The sequence below is a fragment of the Gouania willdenowi genome, chromosome 3, assembly GCF_900634775.1.
Source record: "Gouania willdenowi chromosome 3, fGouWil2.1, whole genome shotgun sequence".
Taxonomy (NCBI): Eukaryota; Metazoa; Chordata; class Actinopteri; order Blenniiformes; family Gobiesocidae; genus Gouania; species Gouania willdenowi.
The window spans coordinates 42,640,940-42,664,340 of record NC_041046.1 but is presented as its reverse complement, the minus strand read 5'-3'; the positions used below and the strand labels follow the sequence as shown (position 1 = coordinate 42,664,340).

General features: G+C 37.2%; 3 protein-coding genes across 3 annotated transcripts; 1 reads left to right on the top strand and 2 right to left on the bottom strand.

The window, feature by feature from the left end:
• Positions 1-360: 360 nt before the first annotated feature.
• Positions 361-5,775, bottom strand: LOC114457449 (CD44 antigen-like). Its single transcript, XM_028439260.1, has 5 exons — positions 5,505-5,775; positions 2,835-3,194; positions 2,693-2,758; positions 1,713-1,791; positions 361-1,637 (listed from the first exon to the last, which is right to left on the bottom strand). Exons 1-5 carry the CDS (start codon positions 5,575-5,577, stop codon positions 1,475-1,477), a joined length of 741 nt encoding a protein of 246 aa, XP_028295061.1. The 5' UTR covers positions 5,578-5,775; the 3' UTR covers positions 361-1,474.
• A 3,549-nt stretch (positions 5,776-9,324) lies between these two features.
• Positions 9,325-19,150, top strand: apip (APAF1 interacting protein). The gene is made up of 8 exons (XM_028443306.1): positions 9,325-9,399; positions 14,359-14,430; positions 16,054-16,151; positions 16,843-16,891; positions 16,972-17,089; positions 18,069-18,204; positions 18,347-18,514; positions 18,805-19,150. The coding sequence occupies exons 2-8, from the start codon at positions 14,362-14,364 to the stop codon at positions 18,902-18,904; spliced, it is 738 nt and encodes a 245-aa protein (XP_028299107.1). The 5' UTR covers positions 9,325-9,399; positions 14,359-14,361; the 3' UTR covers positions 18,905-19,150.
• Positions 19,151-20,740: 1,590 nt separating this feature from the next.
• On the bottom strand, positions 20,741-23,191 carry LOC114458128 (GDP-fucose transporter 1-like). Its single transcript, XM_028440408.1, has 2 exons — positions 22,436-23,191; positions 20,741-21,432 (listed from the first exon to the last, which is right to left on the bottom strand). Exons 1-2 carry the CDS (start codon positions 22,929-22,931, stop codon positions 20,873-20,875), a joined length of 1,056 nt encoding a protein of 351 aa, XP_028296209.1. The 5' UTR covers positions 22,932-23,191; the 3' UTR covers positions 20,741-20,872.
• Positions 23,192-23,401: the final 210 nt, after the last annotated feature.

Genomic DNA, 23,401 nt, shown 5'->3' with positions numbered 1-23,401 from the left:
TCACTAGCGTCTCCATAGGTTACGTGTTCATTGTGATTTTATAAAATATGCACTGACTTTGTTTGTAGGTGAAAGTGCACATTTCCTGATTGACAGGTTGAATATCTTCCTATCGTGAGCCGTGATTGGCTCACAGGCTCCAGAGGCCTGTGATTGGCTCAGAGGGAACTTTATATGGATTTCATTTGTTTTTTCTAACCTAGACGACGTTCTCGTGCTGTCTGTTCATAACCTTTTTCCCATTTTCTATTGTTCTTTGTTTTTATTCTCATTCTGTTTCACATGTTGTTTCTGTCTGAATTCTACCATATTTGTAAAATGTGATCATTTAAAATCTCTCACAAACACAAAAAAAAAGACTGAAAGTGTGTAAATATTTTAATACTTGTACATCTGTGAATATTAAAGGAAACCAATAAATGACTATTGATGAGCAACAAGTGTGTGTGTGTGTGTGTGTGTGTGTCCGTCCCCTGAAATAAATTACAAAAAGAAAACACTTCAAACAGAGACACACAGGAAGCTCCTCCCAGCCTAAAAACACAAGCAGGAAATACACAGGAAGCACAAAGGCAAATGAAGGCTTGGGCTTCAAAATAAAGGCGCAGAATTAAGGCTGTTGCTTCAAATTAAAGGTGCAGAATCATGACAGTGTTTTCAAAATAAAGGAGAAGCATCATTAAAGTGGATTCAAAATAAAGGCATAGAATAAAGGCTGGGGCTTCAAAATAAAGGTCCAGAGTCATGACAGTGGCTTCAAAATAAAGGTGCAGAATAAAGGTTGTTGCTTCAAAATAAAAAAATGCAGAATCATGGCTTCAAAATAAAGTTGCAGAATCAAGGTTTCAAAAGTAAAGGCGTAGAATAAAACCTGTTGCTTCAAAATAAAGGTGCAAAATCATGAGAGTGGCTTCAAAATAAAAGTGCAGAATCATGATAATGGCTTCAAAATAAAGGCACAGAATTAAAAGATGCAGAAACATTGTTTCAGAATAAAAGTGCATAATTAAGGCTATTGCTTCAAAATAAAGGAGCAGAATCATGACAGTGTCTTCAAAATAAAAGTACAAAATTAAGATTGTTGCTTCAAAATAAAGGCGCAGAATCATGGCTTCAAAATAAAGCTGCAGCATAAAAACAAACATTTTCAGTCACAGTTAATTTTTGGACAAAAATAGTCATAATTTAAGTCAACTACATGTTTTTAAGTCACAATAATAGGACTATGACTAATTTTAAAAATATATGTCAACAAAAACTATATTGTCTATTAAAAACTTAGCTATTGTTTTGTCACGTGGAACTAAATCCAATCAGAGCTCACGTGATCATGTGATCTTATGCATTGTGTGTATTTACAAACATTAAAACTATTCATTATCAGGTTGATCAATGCTGATTAAATCTGTAGAAAATGCTTAAACTCTCGTCCGTGTCGTTATTTCAGTTCTTTGCTTCAGTCTCAGGTTTCGTGTCAAACTTGTGAATATTTGTGAGGAAGTTCCTCCAGAGGAATCACCGTGTATTCCTCGTCTTTTCCGTTTTCTACAGGATTCGTTGTGTTGAGGAGCGTGTGCGTCTCTCTCGCCCCCTGCTGGACCGGAGCTCTTCTTTTAGCGTGTGCTGGTCCGTTCCACCTGTGACACAAGCGCCTTTATTTCTCTGTTTCAAATCAACATGTTCACATATATTAGGATGAAGTCATGACTCACTTTTCTCTGGTGGCGATGGCGACGCACAACAAAATCAGAGCCGCTAAGGCTACGATGAAAGCCACGATGATGATCCAGTCTGAGGAGAATAAATAATAATACTGTAAATTATTATACTTTTATCACAAACATGTGATTATGTCTGATCTAAGAGTCACATGATCAACATCAGCATTAGAATAAGGACCAATCAGAGCATTAACACAGGAAAGAACAAAGAGTTTGTGTGTTTTATTGTCATTTTGGTAATTTTCTATATTTTTCTGTTATTTCGTGTGTTAAGCATTATTTTTTTGTCACCTTTGGACATTTCATTGTTGTTTCATATATTTTCCTATTATTTTGTGTGTTACGAGTCTTTTTTGTGACCTTTTTTATATTTTTCTCGTATTTTTTTTGTTAGTCATTTTAGTGTATTTTTCTATATTTTTCATCTCATTTTCTATATTTTTCTGTTGTTCTATATATCATTCTATTCATTTGTGTGTTATGAGTAATTTTTGTATATTTTGTTATCACTTTTGTATATTTCTCTTGTGGTTTTCTGTATTTTCTTGTTATTTTGTAAATTTTTCTATTATTTTGTATGTTATGTGTCATTTTGTGTGTTTCTGTTGTCACTTTTCTATATTTTTCTATTAATTTGTGTGTGTTATGAGTTATTTTGTGTAATTTTGTATACATTTTTTGTCACTTTTTAATATTTTTCTGTTATTTAGTGTTACAAGTTTTTTTTTATATTTTTCTGTTATTTAGTGTTACAAGTTATTTTTTATATTTTTCTGTTATTTAGTGTTACAAGTTTTTTTTTATATTTTTCTGTTATTTAGTGTTACAAGTTATTCTTTATATTTTTCTGTTATTTAGTGTTACAAGTTATTTTTTATATTTTTCTGTTATTTAGTGTTACAAGTTATTTTTTATATTTTTCTGTTATTTTGTGTGTTTTGAGTTATTTTCTATATTTTCCTCCTTCTCACCTGGCGTGCTGTGTCCTTTGTGCTGCTCACTGGTTTCATCACTTCCTCCAGGTTTAGCTCCTTCCCCTTAAAGATAAACACAAAGGTCAAAGGTCAACTCATCAGAACAGAAACTAATGAGGTAGGAGGCGGCTTTATTCACCCTGTAGGGGCTGATTGGCTGTATCGTCCTTCCTCAATATTCCTGATCTGGTCTTTGATCTGATTTCTGATCCGGTTCCTGATCCAGTCTCTGATCCCGATCCTTCCAGCTCAGATTCTAAAAGATTTTTCACTGTGATGGGAACTGTGTTTTTTGTCTCAAACTGTGAAAAATTTCCTGATCCAGACTCTGAGTCACCGCTGGATTCATGACTCAGCAGATCCATCATCAGAGGGAGGGGTGGAGATGCTGACGTTGGAGACTTGGGTGAAGGGGGTGGAGTCTGACGCACGATGTATCCGTCTTTAACGGCCTCGGTGAGAATGTCGTCATCCTCGTTCTGGGTTTTAGTCACAAGTGCTAAAAGAGACAGAGAGAACCAATCAGAGTCCAGCAAACACACGCAGACGTCAACACTTTTATTCTGAAGGATGACTATTTCATTCTGAAGTTTATTCTAAAATTTAAAAATTCTGCTTTCATTTTAAAATCTGACTAACTATTTTATTCAGAAATCTGACTTTTATTTTGAAGTCTGACTCTTTTATTTTGAAGTCTGACTCTTTTATTTTGAAGTCCGACATGAACTCTTATTCTGATTTCACATCAATAGCACTGGTGCTCAACTTGTGGGTCCAGACCCAAAGACTGCTCATGGACCTTTTTACATTGGGTCGCAGGCAAGAAAAAATGTACATTTGCTTTTATTTTGAAGCTTCACTAAAGTTCATCTTTTTAAATCTTTTTGTAATAGAATTTGAGTTTAAGAGGCTTTTCAAAATAAAAATGACTTCTTTTCAGAATAAAACCACTGTGTGTTTGTTATTAAAACACAAAGCTGGAAGAGAATCATTAACCAAACACTTCATCTATCGTTTATATCAAAGACTGAGTGTTGTTTCATCAAACACTTCAAACACATACACTCTTTTATTCTGAAGTCTGATATTTTACTCTTTTATTCTGGAGATGTGTTCCACTTCTCCATACACTTCATTTCCACCAAATTAAACCCATTCAGTCTTATTTTTAGCTTCTTATTTTAGTTCACGGGACAAACACGGAGCTGAAAACAAGTAATTCCAAGATTAATGTGCCCTTGTTTCAAAATAAAATGCAATGTATGGAAAACACCCCTGCAGCATTTTCACTTCGATATATTTAATTTGAGAGCAATTTTCATTTAATTTGGGAAGCATCTGTATAATTTTTTGAGGAAAATAGTTTTTTCTCCACAATTTGAGATAAAAAAAAATGACTTCCATCATGTGATGAAATGATGGGAAAACTGTGAGTCTGCAAATATTTGAGTTTCATTGTATTTGTGTATTTGGGAGCACTGGAATGTTTACAACTGAATTAGTTTTACTTCCTCCTGTGGTCAACATTCAATGCTCTAAAGCAGAGGTTCTTAACATTAGGGTAAGACCACATTTAGGGCCGCGAGACACTGGGAGGGGGTCGACAGATGCCTTCAAGAAACTACATTTTATTTATTTATTTACAATTTGGGCCCATTTTTGCTTATTTTTACCTTTTTTCTGCAACTACACAAAATTTTCATATTTTAACCTATTTTCATCACTTTTTCTTGCAATGTTTTTTGCTCCTTTTAATGCATTTTTGCGACACTATTCCCATTTCTGACACTTCTACATCACATTTCAATGCCTTTTCTGCACTTGTTTTCCACTTTCAAGACATTTTCAGCACATATTAACCCTTTCCAACACTTTTCCACCTAATGTCACATATGTTGACCCAATATCATTATCACTATTAACATCTTTTCACCATATTTCATGCTTATTTTTTTCCAATTTAACCACATTCACCATTTATCTTGTTCATTATTTGCCACTTTGAACTAAACATTCCGATATTGACACTTTGAACCCTTTTTACCACTTTTTCTGCCTGTTTTTAGCCATATAATTTGCAACTTCTAATCATTTTCTATGTATCACAGGTGTACAAAAGAACTCAAATGCAACGCAGGAAGGAGTAGGAAGAAACTGAAATATCTACAGATTGAATAAACGGGCCCCAAACAAAACAAGGAGGATAACTGAAATATGCCCCAATCGGATTTGTTTATTAAGGAACACAGATTCCACACTTTGCACTCAGAATCAGGAACTCTCAATAATTTCAATGAGCTTGAAAGTCTCTCTTCACAGGTTGACAATCTCGCAAGAACAGGCAAACTCAAGGAACAGGGAGTGACTAACTAAGCAGACTCGTGACTCTATGTTTGTTTTAAATCCCATTTCACCACCTTTTCCACCATTTTTGGTCACTTTTAACTAATTTTATTTGTGATTAAAACAAGGATTTTAATCTTTAAGATGACTATAATAATAATAATAAACATCCTGGATAACAGTGGATATTATTCAGATGAATAAATAAATGTGGTTATCACAGATTCATAGAACAATGGACCATCATTTTACTGACTTTGGACCCCAAAAATCTCTCCCCTTTATTCCCCCTTATAGATGGTCCTGTCTCCACATGACTGTTCTTCAATGTTCATGTCTGTGTTCAAAAACCTTCAGCTACAGTGGGGTCCCCACTTTCTAGAACCTTTATTTTTGGGGTAATGGGCTAAAAAAGGTTGAGAACCATGTGTGTGTGTGTGCGTGTGTGTGTGTGTGTGTGACTTACTCTGAATTGTAGTTGATTCCACCACGGTGAGAAGTCCAAGAAGGATTTGACACAGTAAAGTCCTCATCTTCATCACTCTGAGTTCAGCCCGTGTGCGTCTGTGTGTGTTTGTGTGTGATGAATAATGGCAGGTGTTTTATATTCAGCAGGTATCGACACACACACACGAACACACACACACACGCACACACACACATTCACACACACACACACACACACACACACACACACGGACACACACGCGGACACACAAGGACACACCTCCACTTTAACACACTTTCACACGCTTTGTTTGTCCTCCTCAAGCTCCCAGGAACCTAACACCAGCCAGAGAGAGGGAAAGGGAGGGTGTGGGAGCAGAGTATTAGGAAACATGGGTCGTGACCCGTATGTTGAGAACCGCTGGTGTAATAATAACATACACTGTAGCACATTTTTTTTAGTCAAATCCATAATGTTATTTGCTGTCATATCTTCACCCTGCTCTGCGTTTGTCTCTGAAGTTTTCCAAACAAAGCTTCCCTCACACCATGTGATGACATCACAGTGATGTCATCACATGGTCTGTAAAATACAGCGTTTGAGCTCTGAAAAACTGTTGAATTGTTTCCAACGAAGCAGAAACTGACGGAGAGACGAACACGTTCATACAGATTATTAATAATCCTTACAATCTGTTGTGCGTCTCATATCAGTTCAATAAAGGGGGCATTCTATTCCTACGATCTATTGATTTTGTACTTCAAAGGGAGGTTGGGGGACCGAGGCATGCGTCACTGCGGATGTACGGCATGTCCCGACTTAGTCAATGCGTGTGGGTGGAGAATCTGTGCAGACAGGCCCACCACTCCCTGCTCTCCTTCATTCCACACACACACACACACACACACACACACACACACACACACACACACACACACACACACACGGTAACGTCTGTCACGTCTGTCACAGACATTATACGATACATTTACTAGTGTAGGAGGAAAAATACTATATCATGGATAATGTTACAGATAAATGGTAATGAGACGGGAATGTATCTAAGTGTGTATCTCGGCTACAGCAGCTAGGACAAGGCTCACCAACAGGGGAATTGCGAGCTACCGGTAGCTTGTGAGTCCTCAATGAGTAGCTCTCTAAGCTAATCCAAAATATAAAAAAATGAAAGAAAGAAAATAAAAAGAATCTACTCAAAACAAAACCTCACTCATAGCGAACTCTATCTACTTACTACAACTCTCTAGTCTAGATCTATCTAACCACCATTACCACCCCCTCCCCCACCCCAAAATGAATATTGACCAATCACGTTTGAGTAGCAGTAACACAAACCGCCTGCTAATGCTAATAATTCTGAGCCGAACGTGGATATTATTTTAACGAGACTGAAGCTAGCAAACAACTAAACAATGAGTGAGGCAGGGTCATTGAGGAACAAACAGAAGGCGCACCATTTCATCAAGAGTGGGAGAGTAGTGTAAAAAACAGGTGTGTGTGCTTGATTTGCGGAAACGAGCGTTGTAGTCGGGAAGAAAGGAAATGTGGAGCAGCACGTCACCACACTTGAGAAGAAGTTTGACCGTGATTTTCCGTCTGGCAGCAGCGTGCGGTCAGCTAAGGTGGGCGAGCTGAAAGTGGGATTGCAGCGGCAGCAATGGTTGTTCACCAAACCAGAGAAGGGAGCTGAGGCCACGACTGAAGCGTCATACAAAGCGGCCCATCGTTTAGCAAAGAAAAAAAACCTTTTACAGATAAGGGTTTTGTTAAGAATGCAATGAGTCTCGTGGCTAATTCTTTGTTCAAAGATCACAAACATGGCCCTAAAATCCTGTGTGCTATATATCAGAGGTGCAGTTAGGCAGGAATACCATGGAGAGGAGAGTTTCTGCGCTCTACAGAGGACGCAAAGTGGTTGGAAGATGACATAGGTACGTGCAAATGGTTTTCAATTCAATGTGATGAATCAGTGAACTCAAGCAACAAAGCTCAGTTGATGGTTTTCAGAGGAATGGTGTTTGATGACTTGGGTTAAAGAGGAATTTCTCACATCGCTACCTGTGAAAACAACACGAGGTTTAGATATTTACAGTAGTGAAGAACTACTTTACCAAAATGAATGTGCCATTAGAAAAATTGGTGTCAATAACAACTGATGGATGTCTGGCCATGACAGGGAGGCAAAACGGCTTGATTGCAAAAACCAGACCCGGATATTCCTCGTTTTTTTATCGATAATTGCATCATCTACCAACAGTCCATTTGTGCCAACGTCATGTGGTTTGAACATGTTAGGACACCTGTTATAAAGACATGAACTCTATCTGAGCAAAGGCCAAACAACACCGACGTTTCAAGTTATTTTTGGGAGAACTGTCAGTGTAAGTTTAATTTTCAAAGTGCACAAATTTTAGTTTAAATAAAAACACGACAGAAAACTAAAGCCTTGTTGTGTAAAAATTGTTAGAGAAAGAGTTTGTGGATCAGCGTATAGTTGTTTGTTATGAATCATTTTTGTGTATTTTTAGTGAAACTTTTATATATTTTTCTGTTATTTTGTGTGGAATATGGATTTTCAATATTGTCACGAGAAAAATTGTGATAAATACGTGAATCATTATTTTTCCTGCAATCTTTATTGTATATAACATGTAGCCTTTTGTGCTTCTGTGTGTCTGTATGTGTGAGAATGTAGAGCTTTACTGTTTTTCACTGAAGTCGAACCCTTCCTGGGAACTTCCACAATGTGTTCACTGTGTACTTAGAACTGAACCGTTTTCCCAAAGTCGACGTGTAAAGGCTTTTCAACAGGAAATTCAGTCTTAGCCAAGGAAGAACAGCATTGTTTACAGGTGAATCACCTTGAGGAGACCAGCGTTACATCAGGATGGTTTCCCTCAGATTCAAAGAAACTGATTACTTTAGAAATATCACACTTTTAATTTGTAATCAAAGCAATTCTACAAGCAATGGTGCTTTTAAGTAAATAAAGAAAAAATAAATATGGGAATAAAATCCAATTGTGATCACTTATTTTAATTTCATTATTATTGTTGTCATTGTTATGATTAATTTTTAAATTTTTATTATCATTATTGTGATTTTTTAAATTATTAATATGATTTTGTATATTTTTCTGTTATTTTATGTGTTGTTTTATGACTTATTTGTGTATATTTTAGTGTCAATTTTGTGTGTTATGTGTCATTTTTGTGTATTTCTGGTGTCACTTTTGTATATTTTTCTGTTATTATGTATGTTATGAGTTATTTCTGTATATTTTAGTGTCACTATTGTGTGTTGTGAGTTATTTTTCTGCATTTTGTTGACTATTCTGTTAATTTTGTCTTGTGTGTTTTTTGAGAAAATGTTTTGATCTTTGTAATTGTGAGTTTTGTTTTGTCTGTTATAATTGATATTGTATCATATAATTAAAAAAAAAAACTCCTAAAACAATCTAAAATATAATCTAAACTGATTCGCTGACTAATCATTTCTGGACTGTATTTTGGACTAAAAGTAGATGACTAAAATAAAAAATCAAACTGGAGTGAAATATCATTAAAATACTAAAAATAAGACTATAATTACTCTGTCTCTGTCAAAAATATCACTTTCTGAGTTATCGATCAAATGAATTACAAAGACTGTAGTTGTTGTTGTTAATATTATTATTATTATTATTATTATTATTATTATTTATTTTAACATCTAGGCAAATAAATCACTTATTTAACTTACATTTTACGTACATGAGTAATAATGTAGAAATAAAACTAAAGTAATGATTAATCACGTGGTTGCGGTGTCGCGCGTCGATGACGTCACGTTAGCTTTAGCATTAGCTTTGTTTCCATAAACACTGAAACTTCTCCGTGAGTTCAACGACACTACGGTGAGAAAAAATACGTTTTTAAAGCTGTTTTTAGTGCGGTTTTATTCGGGTTTAGGTGCTGAAATAACCCGTAATCGTTTGCAGAAGTATACGTTTTATTTAGATTAATAAACCTTTTAAAATGTTTGGACGAATGTGTTTTAACTCCGTTAATTTGTGTTGATAAGTTCAGTGTTTGTCAAATAAATGGCTGTGATTAAAGAATTTACGTTTAAACCGATATAGATGGACTAATATTAAGAATTGCACAGATAAGTGTTTTATTATTTTGTATTTGGAAATCAATTTGCTTCCAAAGTTTATCTTGTTTTTATCTTATTACTTTTTAAATGTTATTTTGTTTGAGGATGTTGGCTCTACTTTTATATCGGACTTAGATTTATTAGAATATTAATAATAATTATCTCAATAATAGCATCTATTTTGTATAAATCTATTTCTATTTTTTAGTTTCAGTTTTATTTGAGCTATATGATAAATTTGTAACTTTTTTTTTTTTGTTTTACAAGGGAAATTATCTTAAAGAATGTGAAGGAGACATTTCCCTCTCTTTTATTTAGGATTCCTTGTTAATAAAGACAATGATATTATGTGCGTTTATGTGATTGGTATTACTTTAAATAACATTCATTACAAATAACAACCACAAAATAGACTGATTTACGCCACAAAACTACACACATACGAGAACATAACTGAAAAATAAACTAAAAGATACTAAAAATACACAAAATTAAAACAAAATGACGTAAAAATACAGAATTAGAGAAAAACTTAAAAATGACAGCTGTCCTGTGTTAATGCTCTGATTAGGTCATTATTTTAATGCTCAGATCTGTTATAATCACATTGTGATAAAGGTAAACTGTCTCTGCTCTAGGATTAAAATGAGACGAGAGAAAACATGACTCAGCCTGTTTGTGTATCACAGTTCATTCTGTCTCACAATAAATCTCCTTTTATTCACAGTTTGGAACACATTTAATGAGTCACCATTGAAACCAGTTTCTGTAATCTACGCTTGGAGCAAAAGGAAAAAGTTATTTATTTATTTGTATTGCTCATTACTAATATTATTTATATAATTGTTGAGAATACAGGAGACATTACATTTTTTTGTTGAAAAATGTTCCAATTTTGATTGGTAAATCCCCCTTTTCAACTTTTTTTCCCCTTTAATTTTTAAAAAATTCATCTCTCTGTTTTCTTTCAACTGTTTTTCCAACTTTTCTCAATCTTCATTTGTTTTTTAAACTTACAGCCTTTTAACCGTAGTGACTTTTCAGCTCCGCTCCCATTTTTAGAGTGGAATGGATCTTCTGAATTCCCTCATGCAGCAGCTGCATTCTCACAAGCATTTTCTTCAGAAAATGCAAATATTCTAGTTATTATTTATTATTATTAATGTATTTATTTTTTGGGGGGGATTTTTCGTTATTATATTATTCTTATTTATTAAAATTCATGTTTTTTAAATTATTATTATTATTATTAGAATACATTAATTAATATACTTTGGGGATTTTTTTAATAATATATTATTTATTATTATTCCTATTAATTATATTATTATTATTATTATTGCTATTATTATTTATATTTACAGTATATTAGTATTAATAATGTATTTATTTTGGGAGATTTTTCATTATGATATCGTTATTTATTATTATTCATGCTATTATTATTGTTGTCATGAATTAATTAATATACAGTGGTGTGATTTCTTGCTTTTTTGCATGTTTTCCACACTGAAATGTTTCAGATCATCAAACAAATTTAAACATTATTCAAATATAATAACACAAGTAAACACAAAATGCAGTTTTTAAATGAAGGGTTTTATTAATGAGGAAGAAAACAATCCAAAGCTACATGGCCCTGTGTGAAAAAGTGTTTGCCCCCCAGCTCCTGTTAAAACATAACTGTGGTTGATCACACCTGAGTTCAGTTTCTGTAGCCACACCCAGTCCTGATTACTGCTCACCTGTTGTCAATCTAGAAATCACTAAAATAAGACCTACCTGACAAAGTGAAGTAGACCAAAAGATCCTCAAAGGCTATTTCAGGGTGTCCGCAGGGTCTTAAAAAGTGTTAAAAGTTGATAAATCAATTGTGGGAAAATCAAGGCCCTTAAAAAGTATTAAAAAGTCTTAGTCGCAATTTTATGAGGTATTAAATTTGATTGGTATTCTAGCTTTGACTCTGTTGCGTACTCGGAGCTAGATTGTCTCGGGACCACACGTGTACAGGTGCAACGTTACGTGACAGCGAATGTTCTGGCGCTAAAACAGAAGAAAACAAAAATGGGAGGAAGACTGCTGTTGGCCTCAGACAGCAGCATCTGTCGATTTCTGTGGTCCACCAGCAACACGACCACCTGGTAAGACTTATTTATTTGTTCAAGCGTTTAATTAGCTACTCTTGGGCTGCTATGATTCTATGTAGGCATGGCCTTTTATACTGTGTGTACCGTTTTTGCTTTTAAACTGTGTTGTGAAACACTTTGTGGCTTTTTGTCGGTGAAAGGTTCTATAGAAATAAATGTTACTTACATACTTATGTGACAGGTGAGCTAGCCAACACAGCTACGACCACGACCTCTGCTTCATTGTCTGCTGACATAAGAGTGGCTATGGGCGGCATGCCAACGCTGCTTTCAGAGGTTATCTGGTGTCTCAACACAGCGGCGAATCACCACTCATTGAACTCAAACGAAGGCATTTCTGATATTTTTAAGTTGCTGTTTTCTTTCCTTATTCGGACATTGCTGACGTTCACCTGTGGCAAGGACAAAACTGGATACGTCATGAGATTCAGGTTAGCACCGTACTTTAAGCACAAAACACCAGCAGCGCAGGACGCAGGGAAAGACGTAAGACCTTTAGCCACTGGGACATGCTAAAGGAGCTAAGTACACACAGGTAACACTGCTGCTTCACCTAGTGCGTGTGTGTGTGAGAGAGATTTGGTTTAAAATTTAACAAGTATTTATGGCGCAATTTTAGGTTTGAAATGTGCTACACAGATACATTTGATTTGAATGCCTGTGTATTTCAAGAACATACAAAATAAATTCAAGGCATAATGTCATAAATGAACAGATTACTAAACTGAATGTGAGGCAGTTTGTCTCTGTCAGTATGGATGGTCCCAATGTTAATTTACCTAATTTGTCAAAGAGCTGGTGGACACAGAGAAGCTGATGGAAAGCAAATCACACAATCTCAGGCACATGTCTGAAATTTTGATCATGTTGTAATAAGTTCTTGTTTTCTGCCAGTTGGCCTTGAATAACTGTTGTTGCTTGTTGTGACCTGAGGGGAATGTCAATAAACCTGCCTTTAGTTTAATTTATTCTTTCAAGTTTTATTGCTTCTCAGCTTGCATCATTTCTGTTAAATTGCAAACTACAACTGTTAAAGATGTGTTGCTAACAACAGCTTAAAGTGGCGACAAGGTCTTGCATTTTTTTTCAAGGTTTTTAAAAAAAGTCTTAAAGTTTTGAAATTAACCTCAGGATTCCTGCATTTACCCTGTATGAACATTATGCTGAGATCCAATACAGTCAGGAACAAATGAGAAAAAAGTAATATAAATCTATCAATCTGGAAAAGGTTCTAAAGCCTATTCTAAAGCTGTGGAACTCCAGCGAACCACAGTGAGAACCATTATCCACAAATGGTGAAAACACGGAACAGTGGTGAACTTTACCAGGAGTGGCCGGCCGATCAAAATTACCCCAAGAGCGCAGCGACGACTCATCTAAGAGGTGGCAAAAGTCCCCACAACAACATCTAAAGAACTGCGGGCATCACTTTCCTCAGTTAAGGTCAGTGTTCATGACTCCACCATAAGAAAGAGACTGGGCTAACATGACCTGCATGGTAGAGTTCCAAGACCGCACTGCTAAACAAAATAAATGTTCTTGATGGTCCATTAAGACTTTTGGGGAGATATTCTGTCGACTGACGAGACAAAAGTTGAACTTTTTGGAAGGTCTGTGTTCCATTACATCTGTAATGTAAAAGCAGCACCACATTTCAGAAAAAGAACAGTAAAATATGGTGGTGGCAGTGTGATGGTCTGGGCCTGTTTTGCTGCTTCAGGACCTGAAGACTTGCTGTGATAAATGGAAGCATGAATTCTGCTGTCTACCAAAAATCCTGAAGGAGAATGAACGGCCATCTGTTCGTGACCTCAAGCTGAAGTGAACTTGTGTTCTACAGCAGGACAATGATCCAAAACACACCAGCAAGTCCACCTCTGAATGGCTGAAGAAAAACAAAATGAAGACTTTGGAGTGGCCTAGTCAAAGTCCTGACCTCAGTTCTATTGAGATGCTGTGACGTGACCTTAAAAACGTGTTTCATGCTCGAAAACCCTCCAACATGGTTGAATTACAACAATTCTGCAAAGATGAGTGGGCCATAATTCCTCCACCGCTTGTAAAAGACTCATTGCAAGTTATTGTAAATGCTTGATTGCAATAACTGCTGCTCAGGGGGGCCCACACAGTTATTAGGTTTAGGGGGCAAACACTTTTCTTCCTCATTAATAAAACCCTTAATTTAAAACCTGCATTTTATGTTTACTTGTTACCTTTGAATAATGTTTAAATTTGTTTGATATGAAACATTTAAGTGTGGAAAACATTAAAAAAAAGTAAGAAATTAGAAAGGGGGCAAACACTTTTTCACACCTCTGTATTTTGGGGGATTTTTCATTATTTTGTTATTTATTATTCATGTTATATTTCTTTTTTTAAGGATTTTTCATTATTATTTATAAATATTAATGTTATTTATTTATTTTCTTTTTTACAATTTTAAATTATGTTATTATCCATTAAATTTATATTATTATTTATATATTTTTGGGGATTTTTATTATGTCATTTATTATTCATAAGTATATTATTATTGAGTTATTCAGACTGTCACTGGTTTCCTTCCACAGGTGATGTCAGCGCTGTGTGGGACGAGCGATGGCTGCCAAATGGAGGGCGGAGAGGCGGAGCATCAGAATGAGGCGAGCTGAGACAGGAAAGCATTTTGAAAAGAAGCCCCTGAGGGAAGGAGTGGGAACAGGTTTACTGGTTCATCTAGTTTACTGGTTCATGTTCACAGAGCGTTAATGAGCTGGAATCAAAAGAAAGAGAGATTAAAATACTGTTAATATTCCCACACACTGACGCACAGTCACCTGATTCACGACAAACATTTCAATAATAAAACTCACAGACACGCCTTTGACTCACCGAGGGACAGCATGTGTGAGTGAGTTCACACTGTGGGTCACGGCAACAGTAGAACACACTCTTCCTTTGGAGCTTATGCTTCTATTAATATTAAACGTGCGGCCTCCCACATGCTCTGATGCTACTATTACAGAATATGCTTTGTCTTGTAATTGGCGCGCGTAGTGATCTGTACGATCTATGATCAGTGCAAGATGGAGCTTGTCCACTTTAATTATTGCAACTATACGATGTATGCTTTGGTCTGTGATTGTGACCAGAACAACGAGATTATTGCTATGATATGGTATACGCCCTAGCAAACAGGTAGGTTTTGAGTTTAGCCTTAAAGGTGGAGAGAGTAGCAGCCTCCCGTACTAAGACTGGAAGCTAGTTCCAAAGGTGAAGAGCCTGTTAGCTGAATGCTCCGCCTCCTGTTCTACTTCTGGACACTTTAGGAACTTCAAAAAGACCAGAAAACTGAAAGCGGAGTGTTCTGCCTGTACGATAGGGCACTAACAGGTCTCTAAGATACACAGGAGCAGGGGCGGAGCTATAGGGGGGCCTGGGAAGGCGGCACGCCCCCGGATAGGAGGTAGGACTTAAGGGAGCTGGGCCTCTACCACGGCTCAGGGCAGCTAGAGAAGGCGGGCCCTCCCATGACTTGTGCCCAGAGGCGCTCAGAGTATGGGCAGTGACCCATCATGCCGATTTATACAGGGGTTATATAGAGCCATTTTATGTGATGTATGCATACTAAATTAGGTGCATGCGCACGCAGGATTGGTGCAAAACAATCGGAGGACTGCTGAGGTAATGGTGCACGGGAGCGGACGGAGCATTATCTCAGTCTGGCTCCAGTAAAAAGTGACCATAAAAACCTGTAAATGGGGGGTGAGGGGCGGGGGAAGGTACAGACAGAAAATTTACAATTTACTTCCTGGAACAGAAATTGAAATATGATTTCATAATGTTTTAAACACATTCAAGTAGAAATTTCATCAGACACTGAATATATATCATCACATGCATGTTTGGGGAAAATATCACACATTTATACACAATTTATCATCATAAATGGTGAGATAGAGAGACACAAATGTCAATTCTCGCACAAAATCTGATGCAATATAAGAAGATATGATGGAGTTCACCTTCTATGTAAACATGTCTATGACACGTTTGAGGAAGATATCACTCATTTCCTCCTTATGTTTCACTGTTAAACGTGTGCTAATGTTAGCTTTAGCATGTATAGCTAACGGTTAGGACGTTAAATCTAAAACTAAACCACTCTTTCTGTGTATTGGAGATACAGCTGTGTGGTTTATCTGCTCTGATCTCACACTCTGGCCCCTGATTGGCCATTATCTGATGATGTTGATGATGATAATGATAATGATGTGCTCCTACAGAGGGAGCACCCCAGTCTGCTCATCCCTGAGCTGTGCCGTCTCTTCTATCAGCTGGGCTGGGTGACGGGAACAGGGGGCGGAGTCAGCCTGAGACGAGGGTTCGTGTTTCCAGTTTACATGTTCTCAGCTATAAGAACTTATTTTTCTATTAATGTAAGTAATAATACTTCCAACATTTAAACTGTATTTTTTTTTTATTTATCATTTATTATTTACAAGTTTCAAATAAATACTTCTGTAATATTACGTGAATATCTGTAAAAGTCACGTTTTTCTATTAGCTCTGTCTGCGGGTCCAAACAAATATCTGATGTAAATACAGTACAATGACTGTTTTTTTTTTAAAGTCCAATTGTTAAGGCACAAAACACATTTTCAGATGCACTTTTAAAAAGAAAAAGAACTATTATGCTGTTTTGCATTGTTTACTATAGAACCAGAATTTTACTTAATAGGCTTCTTCTTCATTTGTATTATTCCTTTATTTCATTCAAGATTTATTTTTAGTTAAATTGCATTGTTTTGAATATGCAATTTCAAGGGATTCTTTTGACAATGAAAAATAAAAGGAAAATAGTACAGTTTTTTCTAGTTTTTTTCCCCCAAAAAATAGAGGAATATTTTTCAATCATCATTTGTCTACAGTCCCATTTTGCAAAGTAAATCGTGAATCAAATCGTATCGGGAGTTGAGTGAATCGCTACATCCCTATTATTTAGTATTGATAATTATCAAAGAATGAATTTATTTACATTTATTTATGATTAAATTCTGATTTTTATTTTACAGAAACCACATTTACATCGCTCCATCAGGAGTACAGAAGGAGAGGATACAGGTGTGTGTGTGCATGCGTGCGTGTGTGTGTGTGTGTGTTTGTTTGTAACTGTTTGTGTGTGTGTGTGTGTGTCTCTACAGCCTGAGGACCTGTTTGTGTGTGACATGGATCAGAGAGACATCAGCGTTCCTCCAGCGTGGAAACGATTAAAGAAGAGTCAGTGCACACCACTGTTTATGAACGCCTACACCATGAGAGGTGAGGAGCGCTTCACTGATTGGACAGGAAGCACATTGTCCTGTCCAATCACACAGTAGCAGGAAAAAGAAACACACTGAGGTCCTTAGGCTGTGTCGAAATATTTCTTCCCAGCTCCTTTCCTATCCACCTTTCCTTAACCCCGTGGATGACATCACAGGGTTAAGGAAAGGAGTTAGGAGAGGAGTTAGGTAAAGGCGATCACGTTTGTTTTGACAATCAGACACACTTCCACTAGGTGACATAATAATCAGATGGCCGCAACGGTTAGTGACGTCTGCCGTGGTAAAAAAAACTACAAAATGGACTAAAAGCACATTTATAACACTTTCCCCTAATATAATCTAAAAAATCACACGGTTTGAATGTAAATCAAATAAAAAGAGGCTATGAGGAACAAAAAAGACACTAAAAGAATGTGACATTGAGAATGGTTGCTCACACTCACCTTCCACTCACTAGATATGAATTATGTTGAATAAATCCATGTTAGAGTTAATCATGGAGTTCCACAAAGTTCAGTTTTAGGACCAATACTTTTTATATTATACATGCTTTCACTAAGTAACATTATCAGAGAACATAACATAGCCTTAGGTTGCGTCCGAATAGTCCCTCCTATCTCCTTTCCACTTTTAAGTGGCAGCCATGATAAGGAGCGTTCCAATTTTCTAAAAGCTGAGGAAAGGAGGCTCAATGCTTCCTTTGTAACCTCCTTTAGCCTAGGAAACACTGATGCATCCTTTACCAAAGGAGACCACAAATTGCTGACCCACAATTCATTGCGGCGACAACATTTAAAGGGACCCGTTCATCAGATTGTTCAGGAAAACTCATGATGACATAAAACAGACACTCTGTGGTTCTAGAAAAAGGGATCAGAGACATTTTTATCCACATTATGTTTTATTCAACATATTTCATTCACCCAGGAATGCGTTGTGTGTTTGTACATACGTGTGTGTGTGTGTGTGTACAGGTGCTCAGGCTGTGATCCACACTCACTCTAAGGCTGCTGTGATGGTAACGCTGCTGTTCAAAGGGAAGGAGTTCAGAATCAGTCATCAGGAGATGATCAAAGGCATCAGGAGAGGAAGCTCTGCCTCCAACTATCGGTACGTACTAGAACGTGCTAGCTTAGGATATTAGCGTGTAAATGTGTCCACGATGACAACTGAAAAACTGGTCATTCATTAGTTTTTTTTACTGACATAATCAAACTGTGAGCTTCAGCTGTGCGTGCGTGTGTGTTTTCAGGTACGATGACACCCTGGTGGTCCCCATTGTGGAGAACACTCCTGAGGAGCAGGACCTAAAGGAGCGGATGGTGCTGGCCATGGAGGAACATCCTGACTCGTGTGCTGTGTTGGTTCGACGACACGGAGTCTACGTGTGGGGCGAGTCCTGGGAAAAGGCCAAAACCATGTAGGTAAAGGTCCTCCTGACGACAGAGGAGTGTGTGTTTAATCCTGTTGTTTGTGTTGGTTTTTATCTCTTTTTAGTGTCATGTTGTGTCTTTTTGTGTATTCATGGGTCATTTACTCGTGTGTGTGTGTGTGTGTGTGTGTGTGTGTGTGTGTGTGTGTGTGTGTGTGTGTGTGTGTGTGTGTGTGTGTGTGTGTGTGTGTGTGTGTGTGTGTGTGTGTGTGTGTGTGTGTGTGTGTGTGTGTGTGTGTGTGTGTGTGTGTGTGTGTGTGTGTGTGTGTGTGTGTCAGGTGTGAGTGCTATGACTACCTGTTTGACGTGGCTGTGCAGATGAAGGCTCTGGGTTTGGATCCTTCAGCGTCTCCGCAGGACGAGAACGGCTACGTTTGATTGGCTCCCCTCCTCTCTGGGGGTCAGAGGTCACAGTGGCTACAGAAGGAGGAGCCAAGACACAGAGCTTTGACATCACTTCCTGTGCTTCTCTCAGAAAAATATCAGCAGAGAAAAGGGATTGCTAATGGCAACATCTCAGATTCATGCATTCATCAAGGATGATTTCTTTTTATTTAACGGTTTCAAAAGTTAAAAAAAACCCAAAATCAAATAAACGACAAGTAACCAAATGATGGAGGAATACATGTGATCTACTTTGTTGGTAAGTTGTTTTTATTCTGTATTTCTAGTCATTTAGTGTATTCTTGTGCATTTTTTATGTTTTCCAGAGTTAGTTTAGTATGTATTTTGTGTTTTTTTTTGTTGTGTCTAATGATGATGAAGTTTTTCTCAACACATTTTAAAATACCAACATGCTGAAGGAGAAACAAACTGAGACTTTCTCGGCTAGCGTTTGCAAAAAAAAAGAAAAAAAAGTTCAGATTATTTTATCAAATAAAAATTTATTTATTTGTTTTAAACTAAATGATAAAAACTAAACCTTTGAATCTGTTTAAAGAAACAATCATTGTGTAGTTTTTGTGTCAAACAAGTTTAAATAAACATGTCAAAAACTACCATGAAATAGTTTTAAACTGAGCTTTGGCGCCACCCAGTGGTCACGTGTTAAACAGCAGTCAATGAAATGTTTTCACTTTTTCTGAAATAAAGACTCTTTTTTTTTTTTTAAAAAAAAAAAAAAAAAGTTTTCATTGGACACTAATAAAACAGATTCCCAGAGTATTTACAAACTTCTGAGAATAACATCAGAATTTATTCATTTTACATATAAATGATGAAACAAATTAAAGACTGCAACATTAAATCAGCATTTCATTTTATTTTGTATTTCAGGTAGAATAAAAGTAAAAACATTTTTGATTAATGAAATAGTAAAAAAAAATTAAAAACAAAAATACTAAAAAATAATTTATCAGTAATAATATGCATGTCTTTATTTGAAAAATATTATTGAAATGTTAAAGATGTGAAATTAACACCTATTTTCAGGGTTTTTACATTCATACATAATGGAAAAAAATAAATACATTTAAAACAATATGATTTGTATGTGAGACAGGTAGGACAGAAAATCTTTACTGTCAGCTTTTATTTTGAAGGGGCTATTAAAAAGCCTCACAGAATACGCTTTTTTTCACACATCCTCACTAATAATCTAAGATATAAAAAACATTCTAATCTTTTGGTATTTAAAATTAAAAAATGAAAAGTCTTAAAATGCCCCAAAAATTATCTAATAAAAAAAAAAGTCTATTTTTCAGATGCAAACACAAAACCGTCCCAGTTGAATAATAACTATGACATATTTAAAAATGAAAGTTTTTAGGACTAAATTTCATCTGTAATGTAAAATTTGATTTCATCAAAAGAAAACATTACCTTTTTACTGTAAATAAAATCTTAATAAGTTGGAATTGAAATTTTAAAAAGTCTGTAAAAAGTCAGAAAAACGTGTGAAATAATGGCAGATCAATAATAATTGATGGTAGTTAAACCCCTGGGTTGGTCTATAATCAATAGGGATGTCCCGATACAACTTTTTCACTTCCGATACCAATATTGGAGCCTTGCATATTGGCCGATAAGATGTCAGCACTAACCATATTATTACTTACTTTGTAGTGTGGAATGTTAGAAAAGGTTTGATCATGTGATGTCACTCAAACAGAGAACAATAGTCAGCAACAGTGGAGATGAGAAAAACTGACCCATTTATTATTAACCAATTGGTTACATTAATTCTAACCTTCAACATAATATCTACAGTATTCTACAATTGAATAAATAAAATATACATCGGAGATAAAATCCGATATTCGTTTTCTGGCTAATATCGGACCGATATCCGATATCAATATCGGATCAGAACACCGCTAATAATAAATAATAGTGGTGGTGAGTTAGTTAAACCCCCAGGTTGGTCTTGTCAGGCTGCAGCACGTGAGTGTCCCTCTCCTTCATCTCGGTGCTCCTGACCCAGGTGTAGGCGGAGGACCCCCCCAGCACCAATAGGTTGGAGCTCCACCACAGAGAGCTTTTTTTAGCGGAGCCAGAGAGCACGGCGAGCAGCGTCTGCGTGCACGCCTTAGCCGTGCCCGACACGTTGTGCGTGAGCGGGCTGGTGTGTTTGATCTGCAGACCCGTCACGTAGCCGATGGCGAAGCCCAGCAAGCCCCCCACCACCATGGTGGCCCACCAGTGGAGGTGGGCGGCAACCACCGGAAGGGAGGCGGCCAGGCGGGCCGGCTCAGACGACAGCAGCAGCAGAGGAACAAAGATCACACACGCGTTGATGTTGTTGTAGTACGACAGCTTCCAGATGTTTCCGTCCACAGCTGTTAGAACCTTCTTAGTGTAGATGGCATTCAGGGACACGCACACGCTAGCTAGCACGCCGTAGAACACACCCCACCAGGAGAGGGCGCCGCTCACATTTTCCTGATCCACACCCAGCCAGAACCCACCTTACACACACACAGACACACACACACACACACACACTTTAAAGGTTAGTATTAAACAAAAACTTTGTCCTTTTGTGCATTTATATGTATTTTGTTTTTTGTTTTTTTGGAGTAATTTTGTGTGTTTACTTTGAGGGTTGCACAAAATGAGACCAAAGAATGCAAATATTTCATATAAAAGAACAAAATAACTTAAGCAATAATACATTTAAGGTCTTCAAATAAGTGTAGTCAAGTGAAAAATGTGAGCGCAAATATGGAAGTGGCAATTTTTCAAAAATAAAATAAACAAAACATGCAAATGTTCCATGATTATTCAATAGTTACACTGAACATTATTAATTTTATCTGAATAATACTTTTTGAAATATGGAAAATGTAGTGATGGGGTATGTGTCCTTATTTTTCTTTCATCTGCTAGACCTTCTATCTGGTGGACATGACAGCTTCCCTAAATAGTAAAAAAGACGGCCTGAGTGTTTGGGTCTGTAACACAGTAAACACCTTAGCATATGCCTCAGGACATCACATGTGAGTGAGTTGACTATATACAGACAATTATGACATTTCCTCCTATGTGAGTCTGGTTTCCATGGATACAGTTGGATTTCTACTTCCTGTTTCCACCTCAGACGACAAGTGTGTGGAAATGTCCATCTGTATAATATTATAGGAGGAGCCTTTCTGTGTAAATTCGGTTGTATTGTGTATTTTTGTCATACTTTGACACACTGACATCTGAGTGAGTTAGATGTGTGTTAGAAAATGTAATGTGTGTTTAAGTCATTTGTGCAGTTTAATCATTGTTTTGTGTGTCCATTGTGCGGCATGCCAACGTGTTTCTGAGTTGTGTGTTTAGTTTTTATTTTTATGTTTTCTAGAATTATGGTTTTGATTGTTTTTGTTTAGTGTGTATTTGTGACTTTTTTTTATGAAAAGAAATTTCTGGATCTTGTGTGTATTTTTTGTGTTTTTGTCTGTGACGTCACATGTCTGCGCTCACCGATGATGACGCCACAGCACAGCTGCGCGCGCGGTGACGTAGGCTGCCTGAGGATGACGTAGGACAGCAGCACGTTGAACACGGTGCTGAGAGACCGCCCCACGGTGTAGAAGGCCACGCCCACATGCTTTAGGCACAGGTTGTTGAAGGTGATCATGGCCACGAATACCACGGACAGGGGCAGCACCTCCCGGGACGTCTTGGGGTCGAAGCGGACCGAGGGGAAGTCGATGGTCCCGGGGCAGACCACGGACCAGAGGCGGAGGATCCAGCACAGAACCACGGACACCGAGCACTGGAAGAAGGTGACGAAGAGCGGCGCGTCCAGCTGAGATCCGCCCAGCAGCTGCTGGTTCAGGAACACCAGGCTAATGGACACGAACCAGTACAGACACACCACCAGGAAGATCCTCCCAGCTCGGACCAGGAACGTCTCCTCAGACCCGCTCATCGCCATCTTCAGGATCCCAGAGCGCCGCGGAGGAGACCGGGCCATGGCGGTGCCGTAGCCGCCAACAACACGTTAAAACCCGTCTGAAAACAGAGCCTAAAACTCATTAAAACTGATCAGAAATGACCTGGAACTGGAGCAGCTCCGATGTAACCGGGTCATTCCGGTTTAAAAGCGGGTCAGATCTGCCTAGGAACGAGTTAAATGAATGGAAGAAGAAAAGTAAACCGCGGAGAAAAAAGAAAGTTAACACTTGCGGAAATGATTTTCTTCTTCTACGGTGTAACTGGCGGTAGATGCACTTCCGCCTCCCTTGGCTCAGAGTGTGAACTGAGAGGAGTTTATCATAGACATTATACAGAAATATAATAAGGGATATTACAGCAATTTAAACCACAAGACAAGAGAACAAAGTTTCTTAGCATGGGCATTATTAATTTACTTTTATGCATTTAAATAACAGAGAAATGTAACGTTTTAAAGCAGGCCATGAAGGCGAGATTTTTTGCCAAACG

Excerpts from the sequence above, each read along its gene's own strand:
- LOC114458128 (XM_028440408.1), bottom strand. The coding sequence starts at position 22,931 with ATGGCCCGGTCTCCTCCGCGGCGCTCTGGGATCCTGAAGATGGCGATG. Across the intron at positions 21,433-22,435 it reads GTGCTGTGGCGTCATCATCG|GTGGGTTCTGGCTGGGTGTG; the intron begins GTGAGCGCAGAC and ends TGTGTGTGTAAG.
- apip (XM_028443306.1), top strand. The coding sequence starts at position 14,362 with ATGTCAGCGCTGTGTGGGACGAGCGATGGCTGCCAAATGGAGGGCGGA. Across the intron at positions 16,152-16,842 it reads GGAGTCAGCCTGAGACGAGG|AAACCACATTTACATCGCTC; the intron begins GTTCGTGTTTCC and ends TTTATTTTACAG. Across the intron at positions 18,515-18,804 it reads TGGGAAAAGGCCAAAACCAT|GTGTGAGTGCTATGACTACC; the intron begins GTAGGTAAAGGT and ends TGTGTGTGTCAG.
- LOC114457449 (XM_028439260.1), bottom strand. The coding sequence starts at position 5,577 with ATGAAGATGAGGACTTTACTGTGTCAAATCCTTCTTGGACTTCTCACC. Across the intron at positions 3,195-5,504 it reads GGAATCAACTACAATTCAGA|CACTTGTGACTAAAACCCAG; the intron begins GTAAGTCACACA and ends TGTCTCTTTTAG. Across the intron at positions 1,638-1,712 it reads GCCATCGCCACCAGAGAAAA|GTGGAACGGACCAGCACACG; the intron begins GTGAGTCATGAC and ends CTTGTGTCACAG.